At 42.4% G+C, this 15,299-nt stretch overlaps 1 protein-coding gene across 2 annotated transcripts in view; it reads left to right on the forward strand.

Moving 5' to 3' along the window:
• The window catches only part of PIK3R3 (phosphoinositide-3-kinase regulatory subunit 3), a 77,253-nt gene extending 63,468 nt beyond the window's left edge, over positions 1–13,785 (forward strand). For both annotated transcript variants that reach the window (XM_021528703.4, XM_021528713.3), the window contains 7 exons: positions 712–892; positions 1,741–1,866; positions 2,621–2,763; positions 3,837–4,013; positions 4,488–4,562; positions 4,878–5,048; positions 6,477–13,785. In XM_021528703.4, the coding sequence (XP_021384378.2) occupies positions 712–892; positions 1,741–1,866; positions 2,621–2,763; positions 3,837–4,013; positions 4,488–4,562; positions 4,878–5,048; positions 6,477–6,678 (1,075 nt within the window). In that variant the 3' untranslated portion in view covers positions 6,679–13,785. The remainder of the gene's footprint in view (positions 1–711; positions 893–1,740; positions 1,867–2,620; positions 2,764–3,836; positions 4,014–4,487; positions 4,563–4,877; positions 5,049–6,476) is intronic.
• Positions 13,786–15,299: the final 1,514 nt, after the last annotated feature.

Raw genomic sequence — 15,299 nt, forward strand, 5'->3', positions numbered from 1 at the left:
AAAATTCTCCTTTAACTTCTGCCTCCAAATTCACGGCCTGTATGCTATTTGGCATTATTTGGTTAATTTACTGAATTCTACTGAATTTTTGTCTTTAGGAGGCAAAATTGTAAGTGCAAGAGAAGGACAGAACAGTGTCTAAACAGCCTGTTCTTGGAACAAAAGGAAGAAATAAGCACTATATTTGGGGAAACACTAGAATATATAAATCTGGATAACTACATTTACAACCATCTTGTAATCCTCAAAGGATTTTGTAAATTCATGTGTCTTGTATTACTACCCATAACTCAAAAAGATTTATTAATAATTGTGTAAATCTGTATTCTGTTGTATACTACTAGTGACCCTGAATTGCAGGGTCAAATTATGGGTTTGGGGTTTCTTGCAGGTCCTTGATTCAGCCTTCAGCATTCTCCTTTTCCCTTGCAAAACTCTGGTAAAGCTAGGACTGAAATACCATAAACTAGCTCCAGAATGAACACATAGGATGAGATTTACTTTGGGCTTTGCTTCTGTTCAAATAATCTGATGATAATTCTGTGTGTATTGACTCTTAAACTACTTAATACTACTGCTGTGTTAAGAATCACTGTGAAGGTGTGCAGTGTGGGAGCCACTGGCCCAGGGATTTCACTGGTGTCATCAGCCTTAGAGCTGATGAGGGATGGGAGGGACAGAGTAAAACCTCTGAATGACTGTACTTTACAGGAAGGGTGGCAACAACAAACTGATAAAGATCTATCACCGGGATGGAAAATACGGCTTTTCTGATCCACTGACATTTAATTCCGTTGTGGAGCTCATTAACCACTACCGTAACGAGTCCCTTGCTCAGTACAACCCCAAACTCGATGTGAAGTTGATGTACCCCGTGTCCCGGTACCAGCAGGTAAGAGCTTCACCAAACCTCAGTGGCTTTAGTGCAGACAAGGAAAAAAAGCAGATGTATATATCATTTTGGGGTTTCTCTATGAATAGCATGATTTGGTTTGGGTTTTTTTGTGTGTGTGTGTGTGTTTTTGTTTGTTTTGTTTGATTGGTTTTTTTGAAAATGGGGAAAAAAAGGTGAATTTTCACATTTGGCCTGACTTGCATCTTCCAAGTTGTCTAACCATCCAAGCTGCTACATTTTATCAGGTTTCCAGTCTTCATCTGATCACAACAGAGAATTTAAACCCTGACAGGCAGCAGAGTTGAAACTCTGAGAAACTCTATAATTTCTCAATGAACCCTTGTGAACCCACTGAGTGCTGTTGTAGCCAGTGCTACCCATATTAGCAGTGCAGCTGCTTACCCTGTGCATAGTCATCTAAATTTTTCAAGTATATTTTTTAAACTTTTATTCAGTAGCCCAAAACACATTTTTACATTAAGGAAAAAGAGCTGCAGAGCTTTTTAGAAAATGAAAAAAAAAAAACAAAACAACTCTGATCTTTAACTGAAGAGTTTAAGCAATTTGCTTCCTTCTTTCTTGAACTGGGGATAGCAATCCTGAAAGTAAGGTGTGGTGTGTTTTTGGAATGGTTCTTGGTGTCCCATAGTCCCTGTTCCTTGTGTCTGTAAACTGTGGAACATGTTGCACAAAGGAAGGCAGATTTAGACACAGTGCACTCTAGAAACTGGATTATAAAAAATGATGCTAATATCTGTAAAATGCAAATATGCATAAGTGGACAAATGATACTCTTAAGGAAAAGCTGCTTTGCTTGAAAACTTAACAGCTCTTTGTATGTGCAGGATCAGCTGGTGAAAGAAGATAATATAGATGCAGTAGGTAAAAAGCTTCAAGAATACCATGCTCAGTATCAGGAAAAGAGCAAAGAATATGACAAATTGTATGAAGAATATACCAGAACATCCCAGGTTGGTGTGCTTTGGCTCTTTATAGAGTGTGTTTATTGTTGTTTAAAAAGCAAAGAAATTTATTTTAACCTGTTAAGGCTAATAAAGGAATATAAGGAAAAAGTAAATTGGGGAATACAGCAAGAAGTCTCATATTTGATGGAAACAGGGAATATTGTTTGCTGCTGATAGTCCTAGAGGCATGGTGTGGGACAAGGAAGAAAGAGGAGCTGAACTTTTTAGTATAAGGTAAAACTGTGGAGAAGGCCAATACTTAGAAACTTTACACTGCAGTTTCTTCCTTGGCTGCTGAGTATTTCCAGCTGCCACATGCTGCAGTGAGAGTTGTAGAGGGGTTTTTCCAGGTTTTTTGTGAAATCATGTGCAAGTCAGTTACCAGATATTATGCATTAAGGACGTGTGAATACGGTATTTGGACTGCTTCTTGTAAAATAAGATAGTTCATATATGGGGAGGAGGTTTGCTGGCAGTCTTCCTGCAAACTAAGATGGAAAATATGACTAAAATGTTTGAGGGGTTTGCAGCCTAATAGAGAGCATCATGTAGGGGAGGAGGGTAGACTTACAGGGAGTAAGTCTGCCCAGTTATTTCCTGACCCTACTCAGACATTTGACTGAATTTAAAGTTAATTAATCCTATTTTAACTTAGTGCGGGAAAAAATGTTATCTTCTCAGTCAGTTCAGGGAACGTAATCGAGTCTTGCATTGTCATCTGTATTATGAACAAATGATGAAGGACTCTTTCCTTACACAGGAAATTCAGATGAAGAGAACTGCAATCGAAGCATTTAATGAAACAATTAAGATATTTGAGGAGCAGTGCCACTCACAAGAGCGATACAGCAAAGAATACATCGAGCGATTCCGCAGGGAGGGCAACGACAAAGAAATTGAGCGGTGAGCTCTCAGGTTATGTTTGCTTACCTGGAAAAAGTGGTGTCCACACTGACACTGCCATTACAGTATCATATAAACCACTTTGTAAGCTCAGTGTTTTCTGAGACCTTCCCTCAAGGTATCTCAGCCTTCAGTAAAGCTCTCTTCTCTCAAGGAATTGCAGAGCTGGGAAATCTCTGGATTATCCTCTCTTAACTTCAGTAAATCAAGTTACCATGATAAGGACCAGGAAAGAACAGGAAATAATTATTTAATTTGCTTATCCCATTTCTATTTACATTTGCTTAGAATATAATTCAGAGAACTCTGTACTTGCAAACTGTGGAATATACATTAATCTGGTAAATCTCATTGTCTGTAGTCAGTTTTAGTCACTTTCAGAGAAGATGTTTAGTAGCTGTCATCTAACAAATTCAGTGAGTGCATTGTTTGAAACTGCCTTTCCAAGAGGGTGTTAGCAGAAAAAGCTGGATCTGGACCTTAAAGAAAGGCCAGGCATAATGCCTCACTTGACATTGTGCTTTATGAGCCACCTTAAGGAGGTTTTTGGAGCAGAAACAGTTACCTGTAACAATTTCACTATGCACTTGGGGTGCTTCATTCTGCGTAAAGACAATTAACAAGCAAAAGATGTAATTTTCCTGAGTCACACAAAACCTGCAAACTAATCTTGGATGAAGAGACAGGCAGCATTACTTCCTGGTAGCTCTTGATAGTAATTAAAGTTTGCATTTAAAATCTTGCTATTACTGATACCTGTGGTGGGCTCACATAATTGATACAACAAAAACTGAATCTGACAGTGAAGGAGGAATCTGTTCTAGCTTACCTTCCTACAGAGAATTTCTTCCTGCATCTCTGCCAGAAGGAAATATATTAAGGCAAACTGAAGGTTGCAGGCCCTCTGGCAAGAGGTCTTTCCTGTCACTCATACAGTAATTTTCGTGTAAGGCTGAGGTGGTCAAAGGGTGGAGTTGCTGTTATGGTAGTTCTGGGATACACTTCTGTAAGTGCTGCTAGTAGGTTCAGTCCTTCTGGGCTGGTTTCACCTCTTCTCTCATACTCATTTGCAGGATAATGATGAACTACGAAAAATTAAAATCACGCCTGGGTGAGATCCATGACAGTAAAATGCGCCTGGAACAAGACTTGAAGAAACAAGCTCTGGACAACAGGGAGACTGATAAGAAAATGAACAGTATCAAGCCTGACCTAATTCAGCTCCGCAAAATCAGAGATCAGTATCTTGTGTAAGTAAGCCTGACCCATACCTCAGAATAATGTCTCTGATGAATCTGATTAATGGCTGTTTCCATCAGGATAATGATAGTTTAATTTTCTTTTCATAACCAATGTTCTATGGATGTTCAGGTGCTACACTCTGGCAGGGGATGTCTGAGAACTGGTTGGCCTATTCATGACTTCATTATTTAAAGAGCCAGCCACAACTAGGTACACAATCTGCAACTCCTGTAAATAAAGAATTTTTTAAAAAATAGTTATAAACAAAACCTCTGGTTGCTAATACAACAGATGGTAATACTTATTTTCTGTTAGGTGTCTCAGATGTTTCTTATACCCATGCTTGATTTCACCACCCTTATCCAGCTCCTGATGTCCCTGGGTTGGACACAGCCTGTTTCTTCTGTGTCTGAAGTTCAGCTTGCTCACTAAGAAAACCCATACATGTGCTCTGATGTATTAATCTTCTCTTCTTCTGGCAGATGGCTCAATCACAAGGGGGTGAGACAGAAGCGAATAAATGACTGGCTGGGGATCAAAAATGAAAATATTGATGAGTAAGTGTCACTATACATATGATTTTATTGAGAAGTGTTCCATTAGTAAGTGTCTTCTCTTGTGGGGCTGGTAACAAAAAACACCAGTTTCTCAATAAATGACTGGAGTCGTGTGATGTCATGTGAGGCAGCAACTCTGCTGAAACACGTACGATTAAAATTAAGATCTAAGTGGAAGCCTTGAATATACATGTTTGTTAGGAGCCTGGCCTTCCAATTTGAGCAATTCTGGTATTTCTTTGTATGATTTCTGTGAAAATAACTCTACTTATTAACTCTTTTACTGATCACTGGTTAACAAATGTATTCTCTCAGCACTTACTTTGTGAACGAAGAAGATGAAAACCTGCCACATCATGATGAGAAAACTTGGTTTGTTGGGGATCTCAACCGTGTCCAAGCGGAAGACTTGCTCTGTGGGAAACCTGACGGAGCATTTTTAATTCGTGAGAGTAGCAAGAAAGGATGTTATGCTTGTTCTGTGGTGTAAGTCTGTTTTCCTTTTCATTCTAACTACTCAAATCATAAATCTCTACCAAAGCTCTTAATTTTGGAGAACAAAAGCCAGGCCCAGCTTAGGCCTATCCATTGGAATGTGTTGTATGTTTGCAGGAAGACCGGCATGGTAAAAGCTTTGTAACAAAAAGGTGCTTTGAATGTGCAATAACTGTAGTCCTGCAGCCCCTGCAGTTCCCACAGTACTTAATACAAAATTCTGAAGTATCCCAACTTGAAACTCTGTAGTAAGGGCCTATGTTATGGCCTAATTCTTCCATATTTTTCCCTGCTAAGGGACACATGGGAAGAAGTAAAGCAGGCTTGTAAAGGTATGGCATCCTCTATTCTCATTTTCAGACATATCCAGCTCTGGATCTTTTTCTTGTATGTGTAAGGTAATAGTGATGCTTCAGAAGATTATTTGTGAGCAGTAGTTGTGATGACATTCACACAGCCTTGCATTGATTTCTTGTATTTCACTTCGTTTTATGCTGGTGTAATGAAGGTCAGAAATACTCCAACTTAATTATCTAAAAATCCTTCAAGCTTGTCCTGGAGTCCAAAATGGCTTTCACTGATTTATTTCACACGAGGTTAATTGCTTCTGAGCACAAGTCTGAGAAATGAATATATGAAGGTTTAGCACCTCAAGGTAACTGAAGACTGTAGTACCTGTTGTGTTCACTGTTCTGTTCATTGCAGTCTCTTAAGTGTTGGGTTCATCAGATGCTTTTGTTTGGTTGGGATCATGCTACAGGCTCGAAAAGGGGTGGCACAAAGTAACCTGTTCCTACATGCGACTGGGAATGTAACAGGCTCCAGGACAAGGATTACATAATACCTGATCTCTCTGGCAGATAATTTTTCTAGCCACTTTGGAATCACTGTGCTCTGGTAGATGCTTTGCCAAGTTAGAGACTCGGTCGCTATGGCTTCAGATAATGAATCAGCTTGAACCTGTCCCATGCTTAACATTAAAAAATGCACATTGAAGTTTAGCCACTGTGTTTCATGGAATACTTTGTAGGTCCTGATAATTTGTGGGTTTTGGTTTCTTTGCTTAGTGGAAAGGTTTCTAGGTGTGTTGAGCACAAAGTCATTGCTGATTTTGGGTGCTTATCTTGCTGGTTCAGTTATTGACTTTTTTCCCAAGGACCATTTGGAGAACAATGCAGTAGGGAATTGTACTGCTAGGATGGAAGAGCCCTCTTATGAGAATTATTATGCAAGAGTGTTTAATCACATGCCCTGAAGCCCTGTTTCTTCACAGACTATATTAATCTCCTCCACTTACATCTACCAGGTCTTCCATTATGTAATCCAGTGACTGGCAGAGATGCTGCATTAGTTAATTGTTAATAGACTGTCACTTTGGGTTTGTCCTTTTTTAAACTCTCCTCTTTCCTTTCCTTGCAGAGCTGATGGAGAGGTGAAACACTGTGTGATCTACAGCACTCCAAGAGGTTATGGGTTTGCAGAACCATACAACCTGTACAGCACACTTAAGGATTTGGTTCTTCATTACCAGCAGACATCCCTTGTCCAACACAATGATTCCCTAAATGTCAGGCTTGCCTATCCTGTCTACGCACAGATGCCCCCCTCTCTCTGCAGGTAAATTTTGGGGAGGAGGAAAGCGTTGGCTTATCTTGGATTCTTTTCTACAATTTTTATTAGAACTTGGAGGGCATTCTTTCTCCTTAGACTGCTTGTTTTGCACAAGAAGTGATTCTGTGAATGTGAATCAAAAAGAGGCCTAGCAGCAACAAGATGACAACGTGGGTGTAGGTGTCCTGGTGCTACCTTAAAAGCTCAGCTGTGCTTTTACACCGATACTTTTGTTTCCTTATGAGGGGAATAAACTCAACGCAAGGCATACGAAAATACTGGAAGCAGAGCATCATTTTATGGAGATGATTTTTTGCCAGGCACCTTCAGTGGAACTTCTAATTGGATTTTGTTTTCTCTTGTTCTAGTAGAAACAATTTGAAGCCTCTACCTGAGGCACTGGTAATGTCTTTCAGTCTTAAACTCCCAGCAAACTAGGGGGAAACTCTGCCACAGCAATTCTTCTCTGCTAATTTTAGCAGCTTCACTGCGATTCAGCCGGACTTCCAAAAGAGGGTTTGTCTTGAGGTAGCGTGGAATTTGGTGAGAGAAGACCAAAGGAATTATGGGAAAGCTTCAGGTTTTTATTTAAATGGAAAAATGCTTGTAAAAGGAAAGTTGCTTTATTTTTTTGCCAACAGTAACAAAGTTTTGGTTTCAATGGCACTACAGGTCTTCGCTTAAAGGAAACATAACCAAACTGAACATGCCAAAACTTTGTTCGTTGCTACATTGAGCACTTGCAGGGGAGGTTGCATTAGCATCCGCACATACTTTCTGCACCAAAACTTGAAACAAATAAAAGGAAAAGCTAAACATTGTCTGGTTTCAAAACACTAAATTTGTCTGATCTGATGTAATTGCTTACTCTCCTCTTTCTTCACCCCCTCTCCAAGCTGTTCCTCAGCTTGGGATTCTGTTTCCAATGTTTTAATGATACTGTGCTTCAGAATGTAAACCAGAATGAAGCTTGCACTGACCTGCTGCAGGTCTCTTGCTGAACAGTGACAGACTCTTGTAACACTTGATTTTGGTACAGAAGAGGTCAGTGTAATCAAATGCTCCTGGATGGCTTATTGTACCCAATTCTTTGGTGGGGTACAGTTACTCCCGGTTGTAAGAAGTGAGCATGCCTAATCCTAGATGTCCTCTGGTTTGTTCTTTATGAGCTGGGTTCTGAACTCTCACACCACTGCAGCCAAGCAAGATTTTACTCTGGTATAATCTAAATTCCCTTGTAGTTATTTTAGACATGATGCAAAACACAGGAAGGGATGAGAGCCATACTCCTCAGTTACTGGATGTCTGGTACCATCCTTTGGCAAGGGCTGCTGTCAAATACTCGAGCGGGTAGTCCTGGGCTTCATCAACTACAGCAATCATGAAATAAATCCCCTCCCTGGAAAGCGTACAAAGCAGCTTATTTCCATTCCTTAAGCTTCTAAAATGAAAAAGAGCTAAGTTTGGCAAACTGAACCACTTGGCATCAAAGCACAACTGGCAAAGTAATTGTTCAGTGTGCAACCTTGAAAGTTACTTTTGTTCCCATTACTGGAAGCGTTTCCCTTGCAATGCACCCATTGTGCAGGACAGGAAGCAGACAGTCATGCAGGTCTGAGAATGCTGGAGACCCGTTTCTGACCCTGGGGCTGATTTCCTGTTCAAATGGCTTTTTTCTGTAATGCCTGGGCAGTAGTGCCAGGCTTGTTGATGTATATTGTTTACACTAGAAGTATTATTTCACTGAATGTCTTGAATTGCAAGTAGGGAAGTGACAAGGCTGGAGCACTGACAGCCATTGCAGGAAGGGTAGTCTGGTTGCCTGGCATGCCATGACATTTTTTATTTTGCACTAATGACCCTGACACATCCCAGATACTTCCTAGTTGGCCAGAGTGCAATCTTCAGGCAAGGAATTCTGTAGATGCCACTTTTCTTATTTAGATGGTACCCTATAAAGCTTAACCAAAACTCAAAACTGTGTGAGAGAAGAATAAAATTTACATGAGCTGCTATGTCAAAATTAACCACATCTGTTTGTGTATCCCTTATACTTCCCCAGGAAAAAAGGAAAAATGAGACATAGCCTTTGCTGTTAGTGGAAATCTTGAATGGTTTCCTCAGTGGTCTGTGGACATGGAATTTTTTTCTTGGCTAATTTGTAGTTCTAATCTGGTAGCTGTACAGCTGCCATTCTCACACCTCTCAGGCATCTAGCATTCCCTTGATGCTGGGCTGAGACCAAATGCTCAATGAAAGAAATCAGTTCAAAGGCACAAATGATAGCCAGGTGCCTCATACCTATAGAAGAACCAGTGTGAGCAGAGTGTCTGATTTTTCCTTGCCCTTTTGACCTCTCTGCACTCTCTTACTGACATTTGAGGCTGATGAGACCTGTATTTCTGATCCCTGCTTTTGTAACAAAGGTAACCTGGCTAAAGTTGTTTCACGTCTGCCCCAGTTTCAGGTAGGGCTCAGATTTGTTTTAAACAGGCACAGATCTACTTCCAGGCTTATAAATCCTGGCACACCCTCACAGTCCTGACAGCAGCAGGATAGCAGAGCAGGGCTGTCTGAAGTCTCCCTGTAGTGGAATCTGATTGATCCTGTGAGGTCTGGTCCAGGCTCCAGCCCTGGCTCTGCCAAGGTAAATACAGTGTAATTCCATTAGCATCTGTGAAGGTAGCTTGGCTTTATCGTGGTGTGAGTGAGTTGGGACTCTTGGCCCTTTGCTCCCCGAGCTCTTTTTGCTGATCACAGGTGATGTTTTTGCTGTGAATGATGGAGCCAGAGCCAATAAGCCATCCTGAAGTGTTCTTTGAAGTTCTGTTTTGCCCAAACTTTTAGAGCAGGGCTATGGGCCCTGCAGACCAAGCCCGCATTCCTTGTACTGGCTCCATTATTCTGAGAAGTCCCTGAGGCTGTTTTGCCACTGTCTCTCCCTGTGTGTGGTTTAGGCACCTGAAGTCCCAGCTGCTGCCATCGTTCCCCATTGACTCGCACGTGCTACTGCACAGATTCTTCCTGCAACTATTTTGCACTCACAGAGAAAATGAAAATTGTTATAAAATCAAGTGACACGTGTAGCTGGTGTGATCTATGGGGCAAGGGCTTGGTCCTGCACGTCTCATTGTGCTTGGCCTAATTCTGTTTGCTCAGTAGCATTAGATCTGTGAGAGAACCCACAGCTTCCAGGAGCTGCTCTACACTTGCATGACTGAGAAATCAGAAATGGGCCTGTGAGGTGCAGGATTACACCCCAGGATGAAAAGCAGCTGTTAAGCCTGAAACAAATACAGGAAATGTGAACAAAGAGGCAAAACAAAGAAATTCAAGTTCTTTTAAAACAGTAAGATGTGAGAAGGTTTTAATTTTAAGAGTCATAACATCAGGAGGAAAGGGGGAAGTAGCCTCACTGTTGTAGCAGCCATCTGGTACCAGGCTGCAGTTAAAGGAACATTGATCTCACTGACCCATATTGTATTAAATATATATGTAGAGTTAAATAAATAACTTTTGCACAGTGTTAAATAGGGGAGGGGGGAGGGGTTGTTGAAACTCGAATATGCACAGTTTCTTCTAATCTGTTTTGAAGTATATTTGCAGGGAATTAGGGGTGTTTCAGTATTTTGTATTGGTATGGATGGAAATCAGGTCTGCTTCCACAGTTGCCATTGGCTCCATTGTATCAGCCACGAGTGCCATGTTTTTGAAGTTAGAAAGTTATAAATCTTTTTCCCACTAGTTAGTTTGTTGATTACAAGTAATCTGAGCATGGGAAGAAGCAACCTAGAAACAAGAAGGATGTCCCAACAGATGCTTCTCTAGTGTGTGAAGCAGTAATGTGCAATTGTCAACCTTCTGATACTGGAGTGCTCTAGTTTTGGGGGTAGTCTTTGGGTTTTAATTTCATCCTCATCAGTGAAGTGAGCTGCTGCTTTGCATCACTGGTAGTTGCAATCTAGAGTTATATCCAGAATAGCCCTTTGTCTTATGCCAAAAATGCTCTTTCCACACTCATCTCTCTTGAGGTGGCAGATGTTCAAGAAGTTTTCCATTTAATGTGATGGGCCTGATTTTTTTCTCGCTGACACTAGTGTTGGCAAGACTTCCACAACCAAAAGCCATTCCCAGGAAAAAACTTGCATTTAATCACAGCTGAACTCTAGTCACAGCAGGGCAAAAAAAAGCCAGGCAACTGTGATGGGACTGTGGAAATGAATGTTGACACTTAGTGCTGTTTTGGGGAGGACAGGAGAAGGATGAGGGTCTTGGTTGCCCCAAATCCAGGGCTCTCTGCAGGATTAGGTGGCACCATGTCTGTAACTGAACGCTGTGGCTGTTTAAAACAGCAGAATTGCTATAGGAGTGTCACACTTTAAGTTTGGAAAAGCCCCTTATTTGGTACTTGAACAATCTCGCTTCTGTTTTTGAATGTCTGTTTATTTTTTATTTTTTGTTACACTAACAGGGAATAAAAATCTGAAATGTTAGTGAGTCTTGTATGCTTGCTGCATTGTGCAGACATGAAACAGGTACTGCTTGTGAATCAGGAGGGATTAAGAGACAGACAGGTTCAAAATGCAGTTTTACAAAGCACTATGATGGGTTTTGGGTTGTTTAGTTTAGATCATGTTTAAAATCAAGTTTCCTTATGTGTAGTTTCCTTATAGTTGATTTGCAATCTCTGCTCTTGCAATAGCAGAATCAAAATAACATTCCCAAAGAACGAAAATGCTGTGAGGGGAGGGGGTCAGGCTTGCTCAAATTCACTGTTCAAAGCAAATAGTTTTAGTGGAGAGGAAGGATCAGCACCCTAAAGCATCCCTCTGGTTGTAGTTTGATGAAGCAGGAGACAGACCATGAAGCAGAAATCTCTGCCTGGAATCACAAAATAAGAGGAGATGCCAGAGCAGACCCTTCCCTTTAGAATAACCAGTTTTACTCTCCCTAAATGCACATGCAGGAGAGGTTTAGGGAATTGGTACAAGTCCTTGAGGAGCTGCTGCCCTTTCTGTATGGGAAGGGAACTTGCACTGCTGATCCCCTTGTTTCCCTTGGCACATGAGCAGCTGGGAGAAGGGAAGGACCAGCCCAAAGAAGCACTGGCCTGTTCCTCAAGAGGCTGGGCCAGTTTAGCCCTGCGTGAGCAGCAGCTTTGGACGGGGTTACGTGAAGTTTGGCCAACATTTTTGTGAATCTTGCATTCTGTGGGCAGAAATACTTTCCACCGAATGGGGGGGAAAAAAAATCTTTCTTGAAATCTTTTCAGTTCCTTCCTGTTTGTTCAAAGGGGCAGATTGGGAGCTTTAGCTTGTTAACTGTTTAGATGATGACAGTGCTTGAAGTGCTGGTCTTTGGGGCTGGCTCCATGCAATTAATGCAGAATTTGCATTTTGTAAATTGCTATTGGCATAGACTCACCTTATTTTATGACTTGTTCTAAAGTTTGCCTTTGAAAAATGTAATATGAGCTTCAGAGACAAGGAAGAAAAAAGTGAGATGGGCCCTTTTTGATAGAAAAAACCTGCTTCGTTGGTCAACCTGTATTAGAGAAAGCAGCTTTAATTTGATGCCCCCTCCACCACCTTCCCTTGGGATTGCTTCTGTGAGATTGGCATTGGCAAATGAGGGGAGGGACATTCCCCATGTGCCCAGCAGTGCCGTTCCCATGCACTCTCCAAGTGCTTGTAGCAAGAGGCTCAGGATGGTTAGGAGAAAGTTACTGCATCCAAAGACAAAAGAAAAGGTCTCTAAGGGTGACTGTCACCCCCCAGCAGGGGCTTGTAGGATGCTGGGGCCAGCCCTGAGCTGCCCCCAGGTCTCTGTTTGCTGCAGGGGGGGGCTCTCGTTCAGCCAGCTGGGTCGGGGTTTGAATCTGTTTTGTTTTTGTGAGTGACTTCTACATCCAGCAAAGATCTGTTTGATGAAAACCTGTTAATTTTGTATATCTGGCTGTTTATTGCACCATGGGATTGTAATGGTCTGCATCATCCGTGTGTGTGTGCGCGTGCGTGTGTGTGTATATGTACTGTATGTATATAGATATATGTAAAATATATTCACGTACACATTTATATGCATTAGCTGTAAGTGGCACTGCCCCTTAAAAATAAAACAAAACTCACTGTTAGCACATTCTGCCACGTGTTTAGGCAGAATTGGGTTGGTTTTTTTTGTCAAACAAACAGGAGTTTATTGTGTTCATCTTGCATATGTGCTTCTGAAATGCCGAACTCTGGATTTCTTCGGGGGAGGGGGGGGGGGTTGCTACTATATTTGTAAACAGAGTTGATTTGGGGTGTTATTTACTCTGGGACAAAGTATTCAACCGTGTCCCAAGCAAAGGCTTAGCAAAAGAAACCCCTCTTGCAGTGATTGTTTGCACGTTCCAGTGGCCCCTCAGTGCCCCCTGTCCAGAGCTGATGTGCAATGGGTGGTGTTGGTGCGTGTCCCTTTGTGAGTGGACTCTTTGTACAAGGTGTGGTCCAATGTAAAGCATGAGTGGGTGTTTGATCTTGTGTCGAGGGCTGAAATAACAGCACACTCCTTTGTACAACCTTTGCATCAATGTTTCTGCTTTTCTTTGACTTCTTTTTTTCTTTAAGGGAAACTGCATCTGTTAAGAACCTGCTTCTCCAGAAGCTATTGAATTATTTTGTTTTCCAGATGAATTCCAGCATGTAACTTTGGTACTCTTGTTTGTTATTTGTGTAAAATCTGTTCTTCTGTCGTTTATGGTGTAGTCGGGGAGGGGGGTGGGGGGAAGAAAAGAAAAAAAAAAAAAGGAATTCATGTAGTTTAACTTTTAAAGAAAAGAAACAAACTGCTTCATAAGGAAACCAAGTGTATGTTAGTGTTTTCTGACAAGTCATCCTGTAGTTTCTAGCTCAGTAATGCAACACTGTACTTGTCACCGGGTGTGTTACAATTTTGCTGTACTTTCTTTTACTAGATGGTTGGGCTTTTAAATCCCAGACACTAAGCATCCTGGGCCTACTTGCTCTAGATCAAAAAAAAAATGCAATAAAAAAAATTGCAATAAAGCACATTGACATGTAATGTTTTAGAAGGATGTACTGACAGCTGTTTCTAATAAATTCCGAACTGCAGCGTGGTTGGGCTGCCTTGGTGTAGCTGTGTCTGTCTCCCAGCCAAGGCCATGGGCATCATCTTTAAGAGAAGCTTTAAAAAAAAAGACTTGCAGAGGTCTGATTTCCTCTAGGCTGGAGAGAAAGCCCCTCCTGGGGCTGGGAGGAGGGAGGAATACACGTAGCACATGTGCACTCCTTAATGGAGCCTTCCCTGTGTTCCTTTCACAGCGTCCTCTGAGGGAGCAGAAGCCACCAGCAGTGTTCCTGCATGGCTCACTGCTTCCTCTGGCAGCAGGGAAAGCCACGTTTGGTGATGCCAGTGTTGGTGCTGAGGGGAGAGGAGGGGATGCACCACTTGAGCAGACCTAGGAAAGACGTGGCTCAGCTGCATCCACTCACCTACATTTTGCAGGTGTTTGGGAGATCACTGTTTTCTTACCCAATTCCTTCATGAGCACCAGGCATTGGAACCACTGAAAAATCAGTGAGTTTGGGGGTGTTGCTGATCCTCTGTCATTACAAACACAGGTGATGGCAGGAGGGCAGACCTGGGGGGATGTAGAGCCCCTTAAACTTGGCAGTCAGATGGGATGCCACCCTAGCATCCTCAGAAATTTAGGGGCAGTGGCTGTGGCTGTGTGTGGCTCAGTGTTTTTGCAGCCCCATGAGTCAACCTTTTTGCAGACTAACGAGCAACATTTTTCCAACCTCCTGAGTCAACCATTTTTTTTTTTTTAAATGCTGCATCAGCAGTTTTCACAGGGCCGAGTAAGCCTTTTCAGCTGCTGAGTCAGCATTCCCTCCATCACCCGCACCAGAGGCCCCTCCACCAGCAGGCAGGGAGCACCCAACTGGGCAGAAAAGTCCCTGATCATGGTGCAGGGGACTTGGGAGCACCCAAATGGACCCTGAGGGCTCACTCAGGCATGTGTCATGATGCCCAGCAAGGAGCTCACCCCATCACAGCACCTTAGGGTGCTCCCTGCTGTCCTGCCCACAGCACTGGAGGGATGCAGCCCCTCAGAGACATCACCTGGACCAGCAGCAGCCACGTGGTACCCAAGGGACGAGCCATGGGCTCTGTGGGCCAGTGTTCACTGCATTGGCACCCCCAGGCAAGAGGAGAGCGATGGGGAAACAACAAGGAACTGAGAGGACTCTGCAAGGTGCTCCAGGGGCCTGGCTCTTCTTTATTATTATTTAATTTATTTATTTTTAATAAGGGCTAATGAGGTAGAATTGCAGGAAAGATGTAAGTCACTAATTGGCAAGTAGTTTTTCAGGGCTTTGCCAGGCTGCTCGTTGTGTTATGAAAACATCACAGCCGGAGCCGGTGTAGGAAATTTCCAAGCAGCCTTGCTGACTGGATGGAAAGAAAAACACCTCCCAGCTCAGATGTCTTCTCAGAGAAAGGGCAGATCCTGGGGATTTTTCCATCCTCAGCAATTCCACAGAGCTTCCTGCAAATCCCCTGGGTTCCTCCCCACTCACACACAGGACCCTTCCCAGGGGCAGGCAATGGCTTGGCACCCCCAAG

The sequence above is a fragment of the Lonchura striata genome, chromosome 8 (genome assembly GCF_050655825.1).
Source record: "Lonchura striata isolate lonStrDom1 chromosome 8, ASM5065582v1, whole genome shotgun sequence".
Taxonomy (NCBI): domain Eukaryota; kingdom Metazoa; phylum Chordata; class Aves; order Passeriformes; family Estrildidae; genus Lonchura; species Lonchura striata.